The following is a 17,785-nucleotide window of genomic DNA, read 5'->3' on the forward strand; positions in this document are numbered from 1 at the left end:
CCCTCCGCGCTAGAACACACCTGATGCTTCGAGGCTCCCAGCCGGTCCCTGGAGCCCGAGGTGTTCCTGGCAGAGGGAAACGGTTACTTCCTAGCAGCTGCTGCGGTGCGCAGCTCCTGCCACACCGTCAGGAGGCTGTTCTGTGCGAGCCTTCAGGTGGGGTTCCCTGTGGCAGCCTCCCGGAGGGCGCTGGTCTGTCCTGGTGAGCGTGGCAGCTCTGGGCCACCCCTCGGCCTGGCGTCTGCCCACCCAGTCAAGATGGAACTGGGAAGTGCCAGACCCAGCAATAAAACTCACACTCCAGGCTGGCGTTTCTTCTTCTTCTGCCAGCCCTCCTCCAAGTTTCCCTCTTTAGGAAGACAAGAAAGGATATATAAAACCTCGCGAGATGTTAAATACTGTCTCTTAAGTTTTCACCCCAAGTTTGGCTTCTATCAGTGGGCAGACTTCGGCCTTCTTTTGGCTTTACCGGTGTGGTAATTGTGGCTGTCCAGCTGCGTTAAAATTGCATCTTGAAATCAAAAAGTGGGAAGAAATGAGCGCTGGTGTATGCTGCCAATTTTTAAAGTTTAGCGTCTATCCTGCTAACTCAGAAGCTTGCTTTACTCCCTGTGTTTTTACTTACGAGTATTAGAATGCAAAGGAAATGGGTTTCATTGCGGCATGTGTTCCTGTTGATCCTTCTGCCCTTTTTCTCCCCATCCCCTCCCCCACTTTTTTTGCCTTTCTACCCCAGTGGTCCCCGGCCCATCTGCCCTCACGTCGCAAGTGTTCTCTGACTCCCTAAACCACTTTCTTGTCCCTCACCTGGCCGTTTCATGACCTATACCCGCACTCACACCCTTTAATACCCCCTACTTATGTATTTAAAGCTGGCCTCTGCATGCAAGAAAGAGCATGTGGTATCTGACTTTGCAACTCTGGGTTATCTCATTGAAAATAACTTCCAAATCTGACTATTTTCCTGCCAATTGCATGACTTCATTTTTCTTTATAATTAAGTGAAATTCTATTGTATATGTATCGTGTTTCCCATATTGACTCATCTCTTCGGGACATCTAGGGTGGATCCATTCCCTGGCTATTGTGAATAGAACAGCTGGAAACATGGATGTGCAGGTGTCCCTGTGGTCGGATATGGAGACCTTTGGGCATGTGCCGGAAGCACTATAGCTGAGTCCTAAGACTCTGGTTTTAGGTTTTTTGAGAAGTCTTCACACTGATTTCCAGGGTGTTGAGTTTGCACTCCCACCAGCACTCTATGGGGACTCCCCTTCTCCACATCCTTGCTATACATTGTTTCCTCGATAATAGCTAGCTATTCTGATTGGGGTGAGGTAGACTCTCAAAGTAGTTTTAATTTGCATTTCTCTGACGCTGTTGAACACTTTTTAAAACATCTGTTAGTCATGTATGTTTTTTTTTTCTTTTGAGAATGGCCCATTTCATTAGCCTGTTTATTGATGGACATCTTTATCTTTTGGGGGTTTAATTTTTTTCAGGTCTTTGTAAAGTTTAGGTTTATTTTTTTAAATTATTATTTTATGTGTACTGGTGTTTTGTCTGCATGTATGTCTGTGCACCACATACATGGCCTAGTGCGTACAGAGGCCAGAAGAGGGAGTTGGATCTCCTGGAACTGGAGTTACAGGTGGTTGTGAACCACCGTGTGGATACTAGGAATTGAATCAGTGTTCTCTGGAAGAGCAGCTACTGCTCTTTACCACTGAGCCATCTCTCCAGGCTGTAAATTTTAGCTTTTAGCCTGCTGTCTGAAGTACAGCTAGCAAATATTGCACACACACATACACACACACTGTAGTGACCATGCCTATTCACTAGGCTGCTAATTTCCTTTCTTTACTGTTCAGAAACTTTTAAAATTTACATGATGAACCTGAGAGTGTCTGTGATCCCATCTTCCTGTCTTTTTCTACAAATAACTGTATAAGATTTTTGCATCTGTCTTCTGATGCTATAGTTTAAACTTGTGCTTTTGGAAAGTAAAGTCATGTTGGAGGAGACATAAGAATTATTTCGCCAGGTGGTGGTGACACCTTTAATCCCAGCACTCAGGAGACAGAGCCAGGCCGATCTCTGTGAGTTCAAGGCCAGCCTGGTCTACAGAGTGAGTTCCAGGACAGGCTCCAAAGCTACACAGAGAAACCCTGTCTTTAAAAAAAAAAAAAAAAAAATCTTGTTTCTCCTACATGAGTACTCACGAATCACAAGCAAGCAAATTTGTTAATTTTTTTCAGGGAAGTGCACTTAAATATAACTGTCTTATTTTTCAGTATCTATATTTTTCATAAAGTATTTTTGTCTTTACTTAATATATTTATACCATTTATTTTTATAAATTATTATTTATTCTTTGTAAGCATAATAGATGTTATAAAATTAATTTTAGTGTCCTAATTATTTTAGATAAAATGGACAGAAGACCCTAGGGAGCATGTTTTTTTTCTGAAATAATAGTAATTGGTTAAAAAATAAATAAAAGTAATGAAGAAGCATGGGCTCTCAAAGACCATCCTGAAAAGTTGGGGGGGGGGTAATATGTAATCTGTAAATTGAATTCAAGAATCTGGAATAGGATTATTGAAAACAAATAAGAAAGAATGTACCAATTTCAAAACTTACCAGTTGAGCTGGGAGTGCAACTCAGTGATAGAACACATACTTAAGGAGAGCCTGCTTCGATCCTCTCCTACAAACCACTCTTGTTCGGAGCTGAAGATTTGAGGACAAGAATGAAGATTATTAATAGTAGATAGAGGTGGGAGCATAATCCCCCAGGTGCCACAGTTTGCATTCTATTGCTATGATAAACACTGTGACCAAAAGCAACTTGGAAAGGAAAGGGCTTCTTTGGCTTATACATCCTGATCACAGTCAAGCATGAGGGGAAGTCAAGGCAGGAACTCAAACAGGAGCAGAGGCAGGAACCTTGGCCGCTTACTGGCTTGCTCAGCCCACTTTCTTATACAACTCAGAACTATCTGCCCAGAAATGGCACCGCCACAGCAGACTGGGCCCTCCCACATTCATCTTTAATCGAGGAAATGCCCCCACAGGCTCTCCTACAGGCCCGTCTGATACAGGCAGTTCCACAATCAAGATTCCCTTCCTTCCAGAGAGTTTCCATTCTTTCCATTGGTCATGCTAACCTCAGCCACAACTCTTTTCAACTGAAAACTGTTTTCTGGTGCCAGGATTTGTGTGCATGTTTGTGATCCTGGCACTTGGGAGGTAGAAGCAGAACTGGTAACTCCAGTTCCAGGATGTGATGTCCTCTTTTGGTCCCCACAGGCACTATAGGCACATGGTGCACACATAAATGCAGGCAGAACACCCATACACATAAAAACAAATTTCTACAATAAAGTTATATTTTCATTGTTGAAAGTTTGATTTTTTTTTCTTTTTTCTGAGACAGGGTTTCTCTGTGTAGCTTTGCGCCTTTTCCTGGAACTCACTTGGTAGTCCAGGCTGGCCTCGAACTCACAGAGATCCGCCTGGCTCTGCCTCCCGAGTGCTGGGATTAAAGGCGTGCGCCACCACCGCCCGGCTGAAAGTTTGATTTTTTTTTTTTTTTTTTTTTTTTTTTTTGGTTTTTCGAGGCAGGGTTTCTCTATGTAGTTTTGCGCCTTTCCTGGAGCTCACTTGGTAGCCCAGGCTGGCCTCGAACTCACAGAGATCCGCCTGCCTCTGCCTTCCGAGTGCTGGGATTAAAGGCGTGCGCCACCACCGCCCGGCGAGTTTGATTTTTTTTTTTAAAGAAATCTTTCATTATTAGACACACCCTATCTCAGGTTGGACTTTGGTGATGCACGCCTTTAATCTCAGCACTCAGGAGGCAGAGGCAAACAGATCTTTGAATTCAAGCCCAGCCTGGTCTACAGAGCAAGCTCCAAGACATCTAGAGCTACACAGAAAAACCCTGTCTCAAAAAACCAAAAGGAGACAGATGTGGTGTCACACGCCTTTCATTCCAGCGCTAGGGAGGAAGAGGCAGGCAGATCTCTGTGAGTTCGAAGCCAGCCTAGTCTACAAAGCGAGTTCCAGGACAGCCCTGTCTTGAAAAACAAGCAAACAAACCAAAAATTAAGAAAAACATATCCTGTGTGTACTTTGCTCTACCAATGTCTTGGGAATCTAAAAATAGTTTAAATAACTGTGTTAACGTGCTTGCATACTAAATTCTTTAATTCATAACACTTCTAGGTTTGATTCTATTAGCTTCTTTGGACTCTTGGTTACAGGTTATAATTTTTCCTGCTTGTTTTCATGCCTAAAAAGTTCATTTTCAGTTTTTAGATTAATTTAGTTAGCATGCAAAATAATAGGTTTATATGACATATATATATACATATATATATATAAAATTGCAAAATCCTATTTTGCATTTTTCCTCATATTTGCCCCCACACTACTCTACTTTCATGTCATATAGGGGTTTTTTATTATTATTTTTTGCTTGTATGTGTGGTTTATGTGTGCATGTGTCTACATGGGTATGGGAACACATTCACATATGTGTGTAGGCATGGGTGTCCTGAAGTTGATGGTGTCCTTGATAACTCTTACTTTTAGTGAGGCAGGATCTCTCCAAGGTCCTGGAGCTGTCTAATTCTAGCTAGTCTAACTAGCCAGCCTGCCTCAAGGATGCTCTGTCTCTGTCTCCCAGACGCTGGAATTGCTGACAGCCGTCATGTCTGCCTGGCTTTTCTGTGAATTTAAATTCTGGTCCTCATACTTGATGGCAAGTGCTTTATACACTGAACCATCTCCATAAGTCATATGTATATTTTTTTTAAATCTATGTCATGCATATGAAAGAAAGTGTTGTGTCTCTCTTTCTGAGCCTCGCTTATTTTGCTTAACATAATGTTCTACAGTTCCATCCATTTTCCTGAAAGTGACAGAACTCCATTCTTTATGTCTGAAGAAAACCCAGTTGTGGACATATACCGCTTTTCCTGTATACATTCAACTGTTGTTAGGCATCCAAGCTGGATCTCTACCTTGGTTGTTATGAATGGTGTAGAGATGTGCAAGTATCTCTCTAGAGTGATGATGTATATTCCTTTGGAAATATACACAAAAGTGATGTAACTGGATCCTGTGGTGTTTTGATCTTTGGCTTTTTGAGGACCGTCTATACTGCTTTCCATAGTGTCTGCTCCAGTTTTCATTACAACCAGCAGTGAATAAGGATTCTTCCTGTCCTCTCCTCTTCTACCTCATTTGTTGCTATTTGTTTTCTTGACAATAGACTGGGGCAAGATAGATCACAATGCAATTTTAATTTTAATTTTCCTCATAGCTAAGGATGTTTAGTGATTATATATGTAACACATTAGTAATGAATTAAAAGTTTTTATTAGCAAGAATGATAGATAGGACTGAGAGAAATTGAGAAGTTCTATTATTTTTTTTGAAAAGGAATAAACATAAAATCAAGAAGACCTTCTTTTAAAAACCTTTCAGGGACTGAGTTCAGCAGTTAAGAGCACTTGTTGCTCTTTTAAGAGGACCTGGCTTTGGTTTCTAGCACCAACATGGTGGTCCACAAACATCTGTAACTCCAGTTCCAGGGGAACCAATGCCCTCTTTTGGTCTCCACGGGCACTAGATTTGCACATTGTATACATATATACATGTAGGCAAAGTATCACATATACACCAAATAAAACAAATTAATTAAAGTAATACTTTCAAGAAGGCTGACAAGATGGCAGAGCAGGTAAAGGCACTTGTCACCAAGCCTGGGAATCTGAGTTCAATCCCAGGACCCACATGGTGGAAGGTGAGAACTGACATTCACAAGTTGTTCTACATTGTTCTCTGACTTACACACACACACACACACACACACACACACACACACACACACAAAATAAATGTAATTTTTAGAAGACCTTCAAGAAAATCAATAGGCCCTACATATCTTCCCCAAAAGAAAATGTAAATAAATATAAATGGAGGGTGAAGAGATGACTCATCTTGTAAGTACTGCCCTTGCAGAGGATCCACATAGGATGGTTTACAATCTGTAACTATCTTTAGGGGGATCTAGCACCCCTTCTGGTCTCCCTGGGCACTGCACCTGCATGCATAAACCCACACATAGACACATAATTAAAAATAAAATCTTTTCCTAAAAAAAATAAATAAATAAAAAATAAGAACTGCAAAGAGAAGGTGGTTTTGTGTTTTCATCACCAGTAGAGCATTCCACTTACAGAAATATTGCCATGAAGTGGTTGATGTTCCTATTGCATTCACTTACTACCTGGTTTTCTTTTCAGTCATCAAACTGAAGAAACATTTCCACCACCACTTACAAGGGGCCCTCACACTCCCTTGAGGGTTGACCAGCTGTCCCAATGGGATTTTTGCTAAGTAAAGCTGCCACTCATCCATCTGCTATGCTGGCGGATTCAGAAGTGAACCATCACTTAATGCAAGGAGCTGAGAAGCATGGATTGGAACCAGTGACTCGGTTATTTCAAAACACCAAGAAAATAAAGTTAGAAGACACAAACCAAGAAAACTTCACGAGGAAGGAAGGGATTGACAGAGGATGGAATGGAATGGGCTACGTGAAGGAAAACGATGGCCTAGTAATAACAGATTTGGAATGAAGACACCTGGACATATTGCCAAAGAAATCAAAAATTGCTTTTGATTAGAAGATGTGTTCAATGTAGCTGAAGTCCATTAGGAAGTGTAACAAAATGAAGAAATGGCTAAAAGATCCTCCTAAATCCAAGGCAGATGTCTGCAGGGTATATCCTATCTCTGTCAAACACCACACTTACTTTTACTAAGAGTATTTGGTACTAATGCACTTTCCTGTAATTATAATAAACATTATAGCAAGTAGTATAAAAAGTGGATCTAAGCAAAACATGACTATTTCACATCTGTTCTGGTGAAGTTACTTTTATATGCTGCACTTCCAGTTCAAGGGTTTGCTTTGGAGTCCTTTACCTTTTTAAATGTTCAGGGTGCTGTGGGATGGTCTGTATGTCAAATTGCTCTGATTGGTCAATAAATAAAACACTGATTGGCCAGTGGCCAGGCAGGAAGTAGGTGGGACAAGGAGAGAGGAGAATTCTGGGAAGCGGAAAGCTGAGGCAGAGAGACACTGCCAGCCACCGCCATGACCAGCAGCATGTGAAGATGCCGGTAAGCCACCAGGCACGTGGCAAGGTATAGATTTATGGAAATGGATTAATTTAAGCTATAAGAACAGTTAGCAAGAAGCCTGCCACGGCCATACAGTTTGTATACAATATAAATCTCTGTGTTTACTTGGTTGGGTCTGAGCGGCTATGGGACTGGCGGGTGATAGAGATTTGTCCTGACTGTGGGCAAGGCAGGAAAACTCTAGCTACAAATCAGGGAGTCTTTCTGCTCTGTGAGATAGCATGGTTGATGGCCCATTAGAAAAGAACAGTGACCCATCTCTCTTCAGAAGCAGTTCACACTCTTCTGTCTGTTTCTGCCATGCTGTCTTCATTTCAGCATTAGGACTTACTTCTTTCCAAATTAAATGTGTTTGTCTTGCAGTAACTACCATTTTATAACAATATGTCATATAATAAAAGCAAAAACTTCTTTTATATCTGTTGTTAAGATATATGTACTCTGAAACAATAGTACTGTCCCAAGTAATGGTAGATGAAATGAAAACTATTTTGTATCTAGATATATGGTGAATTGTAGTTATTTATATAGTATATGGGTTTTTTTGTTTGTTTGCTTGGTTGGTTTATTGTTTTCTTGGTTTATTGGTTTGTTGTTTGGTTTTGGCTTTGGTTTTGGTTTGATGCTGGGTATTGAATTTAAGGTGTTGAACATGGTAAACATGCAACTCTGCTACTGAGTTCTACCCCATGTTTTGAACATGTTCTTGTATGCTAATATTTAATAACTATCTATTGTTTAATTGCATTATCTCTTTAATATTATTAAAAGATAGAAGGCATCTTGGGCTGGGAGGAGAACAGTATTTTATGAGGCAGGCCAATTTTAAAGAAATGAATTGACGCCTTTAATCCCAGCACTCGGGAGGCAGAGGCAGGCGGATCTCTGTGAGTTCCAGGCCAGCCTGGACTATCAAGTGAGTTCCAGGAAAGGCGCAAAGCTACACAGAGAAACCCTGACTCAAAAAAAAAAAAAAAAAAAAAAAAGAATCGAGCTTAATGTTAAAAACATAGTTAAATGGAACATACTTCTTTTTATTCTTCACAAAGCATAATTCTCTTTTTTCTTCTTTTATTTTTAATTTTATTATGTGTGTGGATTCTGTTTTGCCTGTATTTATACCTTTGGCCTATGTGCCAGAAGAGTGCATCAGATCCTCTCAGAGTAGAGTTACAGTTGTGAACTTCCACGTGAGTGCTGGAAATTGAACTTGGTTCCTTTGGAAGAGTTGCTCTTAACTGCTAATCCATCTCTCCAGCCCCCAGAATATAATTCTTTAAGAAAGAAAAAAATTGCAGAAATAGGTCACTGGGCAGGATCTAGGCTCACCAAGGAGACAAATTCTGAGTATGTCTATAAGGAAGCTTCTAGAGAGGGTTAATTGACTTGAGGTGGGAAGATCCATTCTGAATGTGGCATCATCCCATGTGCTGGGATCCTAGACTGAATGAAAAAGACTGTAAGAGAAGCACTAGCACTCATTGTTTTCAGCTTCCTGACTGCTAATGCAACATTACCAGCTGCCTCGTACTCTGCTGTGCCTTGTGCCCTCAAACTATAAACCCCAACAAACAGTTCCTTTTGCATTACGTTGCTTTCGTCAGATATTTTGTCAAAGCAACAAATAATGAATTCATCTTATCTAAGATCATTCTTGGTGCTGGAGATAGAGCAAAGTAGCTACTGCCTTCATAGTGATGCCAGAGAAGACATGTTATACAGCAATTATATTCAGTACAAAGTGTGTTTTGCCATGAAAAAAGCAAAGCATTCAGAAAGCCACAACAACAGCTATAACATAAACTTGATTGTAGCAACTAGGAAGACCTCTCTGAAGGCAACGTAACTTAGAGTTAAGTGGTTATCCAAATGGATGATGGCAGTGGTAATCCAGGTAAGGTGTAGCAGGATATAGTTATGGGATGGAGTGAGATGTGACCAAGGAAGAGAGGTGGGGGCAGATGCAGTGAGGTTTCGTGGAGGAATGAGGGAACTCAGGACTGTAGATTCTGGATAGATCAAGCTTTCAAAGTATGGAACTATAAAATGGAGCTATTTTTTTTTTAATTTAGATGCTCTTATGCCCTGCATTACACCATGTTATGTAAAACTGTGTTCTTGTTTTTTTCTCAAGACTGATTTGTCCTGAGAGAGTCCATTTGGCAAGCAACTTTGACTCCATTTTGAAGATGGAGGATGGCTGTGCACTTGGGTGAACATATAATTATCACCATCTGCCTCGCACCCTCACGAAGCACAGACTAATACATGACTTATTCTTGGGCATAGACAGGGAGCCACTCCATAAGTTTATCAAGGTGAATTGGTACTACAGGAGCATTTGGCTGTATTAAAATCATATCAGGACTGTCAGATTGGCTCAGCAGGTAAGGCACATGCCACCAAAGCCTGACAACTTGAGTTTGATTCCCCAGAACCCATTTGGTGGAAGAAGAGAGCATGTTTTCCTCTGACCTCCATAGCATACACACATACAAAATAGATCAGCTCTCTCCCTTGGACCTCATGAGGCGGCAGAGACCTATAACTGTGATTGTGAGGGCCCCACTAACCTGTAATCTGACAACTCCCAGCTTTCCCAGGGGCTTCAGCTCTGCTTTGTCCCAGCTGTTGACATAGGCTACTCAAATTGCCATCTGCCTGCCAGTCTGCTTGTCTGGACCTGTTGTCTGTCTGTCCACCCATTTGTTCTTATGGACCAGTTCCTGCCCTTTCACCACTGTGGCTAGACTCAACTGTACAGCTCAGCTCTGACCCTGACTCTATAGCGGCAGCCACACCCCTTTCCAAAACTGTCTGTTGATTCGGTATCTGACAGCCATATAGGCTCCTTTGCATTTCCATCTGTTTCCCAGCTTTAGCCTCTCAGGCCTCTTTGAAATTACTTAAAATTCCTTATTTCTTTAACCATTTGCAGTCATTCTGTAACCTACATATATGCATACAGATAGATTGGTTGATTTGCTGTATACTGTGTGTAACTTCAGAGTTAATATAGTAAATACAACTTAAATGAAAGAATCTGGACTGAGCACCATGGCTAATGCCTTTAATCCCAGCCCTTGGGAGGCAGAGGCAGGAAATCTCTGTGAGGCCATCCTGGTCTATGTACTTAGTTCCAGGCAAGCCTGGCTTACAGGATGAGACCCTATGTCACCCACAAAAAGAAGTTTTAAGAAGAGCAGACAGAATAAAAAGCAGAAGGGTAAATTCTGTCACCAGGGGACTATGAGGCATGTTTGAGTGTCTTTGGAAATTCCAAAGGGTCCACATTATCCTGCTCCTTAACTCTAGTCTGGCTTTTTTGTTCCTCTTCTTGTGGCCACAAGAACTTGGATGAAAGCCAGACGTGGTGGGACAAGCCTTTAATCCTAGCACTCAGGAGGCAGAGGCAGGTAGATCTCTGAGTTCAAGGCCAGCCTGGTCTACAGAGGGAGTTCCAGGACAGCCAGAGCTACCTAGAGAAGCCTTGTCTGGAAAAACACCAACAAAACAAAACCAAACAAACAAACTGTGGTTGAAATGCTGCTTCCAACTGCTTTGAATCAAACTGCCGCACTAGCTAATCAGCACATGCCTGATGTGAATAGAGACTACTTTGAATTGCACAGTTTAGACAGCTCTTACTAAAAGAAACCAGCAGAGGACTCGCCCACTTTGAATTGCACAGTTTAGACAGCTCTTACTAAAAGAAACCAGCAGAGGACTCGCCCAGTTTGCCCTTGTTATTAGTAAGTCACTCATATCCGAGACAGCGTGCTACCTTGCAATAGCTAGCAGAAAATATTGCGGTGCTGCCTTGCTGCTGGGGAATTTCCCATGTACTTGATCCGCAGAGGTTCTGTTTCTTTTCAGCAGGGGTTTTCTAGCCCACAGCAATATGTAGCACCTCATACCCCATATGTAAACACCATTACCCCCTGATCTGCTCAGGCCAGGTTATTATTTGGCCTGTATTGCAGCTAACAATTATCCCTTCGAATTCAGTTTGCCTTTCAACACTGACCTTGAGTTTCTTCACATTCACTATGAAGAGATAATGTAAAGGCCCAGGGCAATGCCTACTACATGTTAGCAGAGTAATTGCTGGCAGTCATGCCTGGTATGTGACCTGCCTGCTCTGGATTTCTGAGACTACCTCAAAATTCGCTCCAAGAAATGCTCCTCTCTTCCCTTCGCTCTTGACAGCCTTCATCTCACTGTCATTTGAGGAACCCCATCTGTACTAGGGCTTTACATCTTTTGGTAGTTACTTTAAAGTTACTTGGCTTGCGTTCTTTCCGCGAATCTAGGTTTGGATTCGTAAGACACCCTTAAAAACCTAGCAGGGACAGGAAAGACACAGGAGCTCCTCCTTCAGGCTTGGCCACGCCCTTTCTAAGACCTGGGAGGGGAGCGGTACGTCCAGGGGGCGGGCCTTCCAGGGGGCGGGACTCTGTGGGCGTGTCCTCCTGGGAGCTGTCCCTCGCTAAGGCAAACCTCCATGGGAGTGGCTGGAGGGGAAGAACTGGGTCACGCGTGCTGTGTGCTCCAGGTCCCGAGTGTGCTGATTGAGCTTTAGTTTGCAGAACAAAAGCGCCGGGCGAGACCGGAAGAGGCAGGTGGGTGAAGCCGGAAGCAGATATAGCAGATTTATTTGCTGGCTGTCGCAGCCCTCGCTGAGCGGTAGCGGGCACTGCGTGTACCACGTGTCCGTCACTTGGGCCCCTCGGACCAGTACTGAAAGCTCTGCAGGTTACCCCCGGTGCTCCGGACGTCGTAATTTCACTATTATGAACAGTTGATTCTATTAGGGTGTTGGATAAACTAAGCAAGACATTGAATGCTAGTCGCGTGCCTTCTCACGAAGGGTACAACTTGCTTAAGTCCGCAATGAGATTCCGGGCTTGGATCACATTGTCAGGGAGCTAGCAAAGTTTTGGCAAGGCCTTGTGAGGAAGGTGGGCCTGTGGTTTGGTTTTACGTTGCTCTCTATTCGTGGAGAAGCATGTCTGGCCATGCAAAGTGTCTCCCGTAACGTGGAACTGCCTTCTGAGAATATATATATAAAACACTAATAATGAAGATGAAAACGGAGACCTGGGGGTTGCTCAGAGGTACAGCTCAAACCTAGATTGAGCAAGTTCCTGGGTTCAATCCCTTGCATAGCTAAACTTTTAAAATACGAGTGTAGATGATTGTATCAACCACACTCCAGCGCAGGCACCATGCCCAGGGGTAGCTGTCCAACACAAAACTAACTCCATAGGCTTTTTGTGTGGGCTTTTTGTTTCTTGGGGAGGGGAAATTTTTTCTGTCTTATTGGTCTTTTGCTTATTTTTATTTTAGTTTTTGTGATTTTACTTTTTTTTTTTTTTTTTTGTTTTTTCGAGACAGGGTTTCTCTTGTGTAGCTTTGCGCCTTTCCTGGAACTCACTTGGTAGCCCAGGCTGGCCTCGAACTCACAGAGATCCGCCTGCCTCTGCCTCCCGAGTGCTGGGATTAAAGGCGTGCGCCACCGCCCGGCAGATTTTACTTGTTTTTTTAAAGAAAACAAAGTCGTGTGGGTAGGGAGGTGGCAAGGTCTGGCAAAGAGGGGAGGGAAAGGAACATGATCAAAATACATGAAAAATTTTTAACTAAAAAAAACGTGAGTGTAGAGAGAGGTGCAAAATAACTTTGTAGAAGCAAAATTCTACCAGGCTTTCAAAGGATGGAGTATTTCACTTAGTCAGGAGTCAGCTACAGGAGAACAGAGTAAAAGAGAAACACATTGGTCTCAGAGGGTGTGGGCGTGCCTTCAACCCTGAAGCAGAGTCTCCAGCACTAGTTCCAGGACAGCCTGGGCTACACAAAGAAGCCCTTGTCTGGGGTGGGGGCATAATGTGTTCTGATATCTAAAATACTTTGTGGCACTTACTTCTCATTCCATCTAACACCTCAGTCTTGACTCACACGTCACCATTTTAATGAGGCCTAGATGAACCATCCTCCTTAAATTTGACTCACGTACAGATTTCCAGCCCTCCCTAATCTGGCCCTACTCTTTCTTTTCCTTCTAACTCTTTTCACCTTTATGTGGTTCATTGATGAATCTCAGAATTTGACAAATTGATACCTTTGTTGTAGTTAATTCACACTGTGTATTTATGCCTGGGTAAATGGAGTTCTTTTAAAATATGATTAAAATTCATTAATTAAACAAATATGCAACCCATGCATTGGACTAACTCATGAATTAGATCAGTTCTAGAATCCTTATCAAGATCTCAGTTTTCCCTGGTTAATCTCAGACTATAGTTAATTTATTAAGGTAAATTCCAGTTTGACACATCTTTTAGGAATCCTGCACACTTGAAAGAATATGTGTTAAATGAGAAAAACAGATCGGAAGAGAAGACCCTATAATCATAATTGTTTAAGTCCATCTCATATTAGTCTGGTATGAATGGTTTATACATTTAACTCATTCATCCTATGTGCTCTCGAATTGAATTCAATTGAAGGCAATTGAATCAGATGAGATTAAACTTTTTACCTAAAACTATTAGTAAGTTGCAAAGCTTAAAATTTAAAAGCAACTCTTCTACCTTAACCTCTATCCATTCACAAGAGTAGCAATCTTAACCTTAGGAAAGGATGTCACAAGGTCTTTTCAAATCCCAACTTCCGTGAACACGTTCTAGTTTATTAGTCTCCAGCACATCATGACACCTATTCTTCACTATTTCTCCCTTGGATCACCATAGAAGAGGGTATCTGGCCAGTGAGCCTAGACAGTCACTGGGCTCCAGGCTCAGTGCCCTGTCTCAGAGAATATAGTAGAGAATGATAGAAGAAGACTAACATTGACCTCTGACCTGAGCGTGCACTAATGTGTATGTACACACACACACACACACACACACACACACACACACACACACACAAAAAAAAAAAAAAAAAAAAAAAAAAAAAAAAAAAAAACTGATAGAAAAATAAACTTAATGGTAAGTGAAAGCCGGGAGTGGTATGTCCATGCTCAAGTTGAAGCTAGGGCACAGGACTATTTGAACCCAGGGGTTCAAGGTAAGATGGGCAACACAGGGATGTCCCATCTCAGGGTCGGGGAAGTTGCTCGAAGTAACAGTACCATACACTTTTAGGGGAAAACTTGTATGTGTGAAGGATATACACAAGAACAGAAGTAAAACCGGTTGTTTATACCAAAATGTTGATTATCTCCTGATAATAGGATTCAGGATTCTTTCACTTTCTTCTTTTTGCTAATCTATTATTTTTCTCAATGAAAATGTATTATGAATTCAAAAATAATTTGACTTTGCTGTACATTACTTAATGCATTTATTTCATACTTACTATATGAAAACTGTCCACTTATTTCATTTTAGTTGACATTTATCCTCATTGATTTCCTTTGAGCACTCTATGATGGAGCTGCTCAGGACTAAGGGGAAAGCTGAAAAGGGAGAGAAAAGCAACTGGTCTGGACCCTGTGATGTGTTTTGAATAATTAACAAATATCTAAAGACTAGATTTTTTTTTTCATTGAATTAACTTCTCTTCTTTTGCCTTGTTTCTAAAAGCATGCTAATCCCGTTTTCCATGAAGAACTGCTTCCGGTTTCTATGTCACCACAAGGTCCCAACAGCAGGCTTTAGAAACCCAGCCACACATGGGCTCATTTTACAGTCGATCTCCAATGACGTGTATCAAAACCTGGCTATAGAAGACTGGATCCATGACCACGTCCATCTAGAAGGCAAGCCAGTTCTCTTCCTTTGGAGGAATTCTCCCTGTGTTGTCATTGGGAGGCACCAGAACCCATGGCAGGAGTGCAATCTCCACCAGATGAGACGGGAAGGTGTAAAGCTGGCTCGGAGGAGGAGCGGAGGAGGAACAGTTTACCACGATATGGGGAACATCAACCTGACCTTCTTTACCACCAAGACCAAGTACGACAGAATGGAAAACTTGAAATTAATCGTGAGAGCTCTGAATACTGTCCAACCTCAGCTGGATGTGCAGCCTACCAAAAAGCTTGACCTGTTACTCGACGGGCAGTTTAAAATCTCAGGAACCGCATCGAAGATTGGCCGGATCGCCGCCTATCACCACTGCACCTTGTTATGCAGTACCGACAGGACAGCTTTATCCTCTCTGCTGAAGAGCCCATACCAAGGCATAAAGAGCAACGCCACTCCCAGCATCCCTTCCGTCGTCAAAAACCTTCTGGAAAAAGACCCCACGCTGACCTGTGAAGTTCTGATGAATGCTATTGCTGCAGAGTATGCTGCTCATCATCAAATTGATAATCACATTAACCTGATCAACCCAGCAGATGAGACACAGTTTCCTGGAATAAACAGCCAAGTCAAAGAACTGCAAAACTGGGAGTGGATATATGGCCGGACTCCTAAGTTTAGTGTGAACACCACATTTCATGTACCATATGAACAGGCACATTTGGAAATTCAAGTGTCCATCGATGTAAAGAATGGGCGAATCGAAACCTGTGATATAAAAGCACCTGATCATTGGTTGCCACTGGAAATAGGTAACAAATTAAACTCAAGTTTTATTGGCAGCAAATTCTGCCCCATTGAAACCACCCTGCTAACAAATATATTATTGAGAACATGTCCAGATGACCAGCACTTACACAGTAAATGGAATATTCTGTGTGAAAAAATCAGGGCAATAATGTGACTGAGTAACTTTCTTTATACTGGCAATTTCAATGGTATTTGGAACATGATATTTGGACCAGACTGGCCTCAAACTCAGAGATCTGCCTGCTTCTGACCCCTGAGTTCTGAGATTAAAGATATGTACTACCATGACCAATGATTCATAAATTTATTACCTTGTATCTGGGCTTTGTTGTTTTGTTCTTTGTTTTTGAGACAGGGTTTCTCTGTGTAACCCTGGTTGTCCTGGAACTCATTATGTAGACCAGGCTGATCTTGAACTCTGCTCCCAAGGTCTAGGGTTAAAGGCGTGTGCCACCACCACCTGGCAACCTTTTTATTGGGTTTTTAACCAGAGTGAATCAGCATAGTCTCTCCCCAAATTTTCCTGCTAAGATCCCTTTCCTTTCCTTTTCCAACTTTTTCATAATCCAAACTTTTTCAGAGAGTAACATCACTGTTGGCTGCTTCTTAACTCTACAGTTAACCCACCCCTACACTTTTGCGCCCACAGTACTGTGTATTTATTGAGTGTCCACCACACACCAAGCACTGTGTTAGCTGCTGTTCACAGTATGTGAAATGCACGTCCTCTGACCTCAGGAACTGACAAGTTTAGTCAAGAGGTGTTCGACATATCAGACTCAAGTCAGAGTAAAAAACCAGTTTTTACATGGAGCACACGTACACTTAGCTTTGGGCTGTAATTTTTCACGGAAAGTGTCCACATCTCAGTTGGTAGCTCTCATGTTGGTCTGCTCCCTCCCTATGAGAAATCCCTTCATTTCGCTCACCTCAAGTAATAGCAGTTTTTTGATGATCTTTACTGAGAATTCCTCCTGGTGCAGTCATTTAGGAACAGAGTACAGTTTGAAGTTTAGGAGAATTGGGAGAACTAAGTTTGGTTTTGTTCTGAGGCCTGACCAGACTTCCGTGCATGCTTAGCACATGCATTACTCATCTGCACCGCCCCCCTAGCCGCACTCAACTCTTGTATTTAAAAGGAAAGATGGAGATGTGTGCTTGAGGAAAACTGAGTTTCAAGACAGGAGTGGCCAACTGGGTCAAACATTCCTGAAATGACAACTATTACAGAGTTCAAAAGTTCCCTTTAGAAAAGGATGGGGATTAGGGATGAGAAAGGAATAGAGAAGTGGGTATGATTCTGCAATATACATATATGAAAATGCCACAGTGCAACCCATTCTATTGTATAACTAATACAATGTGTGCATTAGGAGCTGGACATGACAGCACACACCGGCGTCTCAGCATTCGGGGGCTGAAGCAGGAAAACCACCGTTGTGAGACCAATCTTTGCTACAGAGTGAAAATCCAGTCTAAAGGAGGAAAGTGCCTGTGGAGTAAGTGGTAGAAAGGTCACTCCGGACCTTAATGACCTCACTGCAGTGCTCTGGGCAGCAGCCACGAGTGAACGAAGTGAGTGGAGCCCTTGGTGAGGAAATGCAAAAACAACTCTTCCAAAGGAGTTCCATGAGGATAAAAAAAAAAAAAAAAAAAAATAGGGCAGCCACTTGCTGGGCATGTGTGTGTCACTGGCCCCTCATTGTCTGTGGAAACAGGTGGAAGTGGTGTTGACTGAGTAATCAGAACTACGTGAAAGAGATTTCTTCCTGGGTGACAAGTTCCTCCTTTGGCTGGTACGACACCTCAAGTCGTTGGATTTTTTGTTTGTTTGTTTGTTTTTTTATGGATAGACCATTATGTTTATTTGCCAAACTTGTTTCTGACAAATGAGGCTCTATGTGCCAAGACGGGAAACAACAGTCCTTGAAGCTTTTAGACAGAGAAATAAGCTCAAGATGCAGAATGATTTGCTTAGTGTTTGAACAGTAACAAAACACATTAGAAAGACA

General features: G+C 42.1%; 3 protein-coding genes across 4 annotated transcripts in view; 2 read left to right on the top strand and 1 right to left on the bottom strand.

Annotated features, from left to right (window-relative positions):
- Tsga10 (testis specific 10) overlaps positions 1-106 on the bottom strand; it is a 103,834-nt gene extending 103,728 nt beyond the window's left edge. The window contains exon 1 of the mRNA XM_028865710.2: positions 21-106. The gene's annotated coding sequence lies outside the window, so the exon portion shown is untranslated. The remainder of the gene's footprint in view (positions 1-20) is intronic.
- On the top strand, positions 23-6,744 carry C16_21H2orf15 (chromosome 16_21 C2orf15 homolog). Its single transcript, XM_037200047.1, has 2 exons — positions 23-156; positions 6,315-6,744. The coding sequence occupies exon 2, from the start codon at positions 6,393-6,395 to the stop codon at positions 6,648-6,650; it is 258 nt and encodes an 85-aa protein (XP_037055942.1). The 5' UTR covers positions 23-156; positions 6,315-6,392; the 3' UTR covers positions 6,651-6,744.
- A 4,933-nt stretch (positions 6,745-11,677) lies between these two features.
- On the top strand, positions 11,678-16,096 carry Lipt1 (lipoyltransferase 1). 2 transcript variants are annotated; one of them, XM_028865711.2, is made up of 2 exons: positions 11,678-11,840; positions 14,805-16,096. In XM_028865711.2, exon 2 carries the CDS (start codon positions 14,806-14,808, stop codon positions 15,925-15,927), a length of 1,122 nt encoding a protein of 373 aa, XP_028721544.1. In that variant the 5' UTR covers positions 11,678-11,840; position 14,805; the 3' UTR covers positions 15,928-16,096. The 2 variants fall into 2 exon arrangements, with proteins under 2 accessions (XP_028721544.1, XP_037055796.1); XM_037199901.1 differs by lacking the exon at positions 11,678-11,840 and adding an exon at positions 11,868-11,973.
- The last annotated feature ends 1,689 nt before the right edge of the window (positions 16,097-17,785 follow it).

Source organism: Peromyscus leucopus, chromosome 16_21 (genome assembly GCF_004664715.2).
Source record: "Peromyscus leucopus breed LL Stock chromosome 16_21, UCI_PerLeu_2.1, whole genome shotgun sequence".
Classification (NCBI taxonomy): domain Eukaryota; kingdom Metazoa; phylum Chordata; class Mammalia; order Rodentia; family Cricetidae; genus Peromyscus; species Peromyscus leucopus.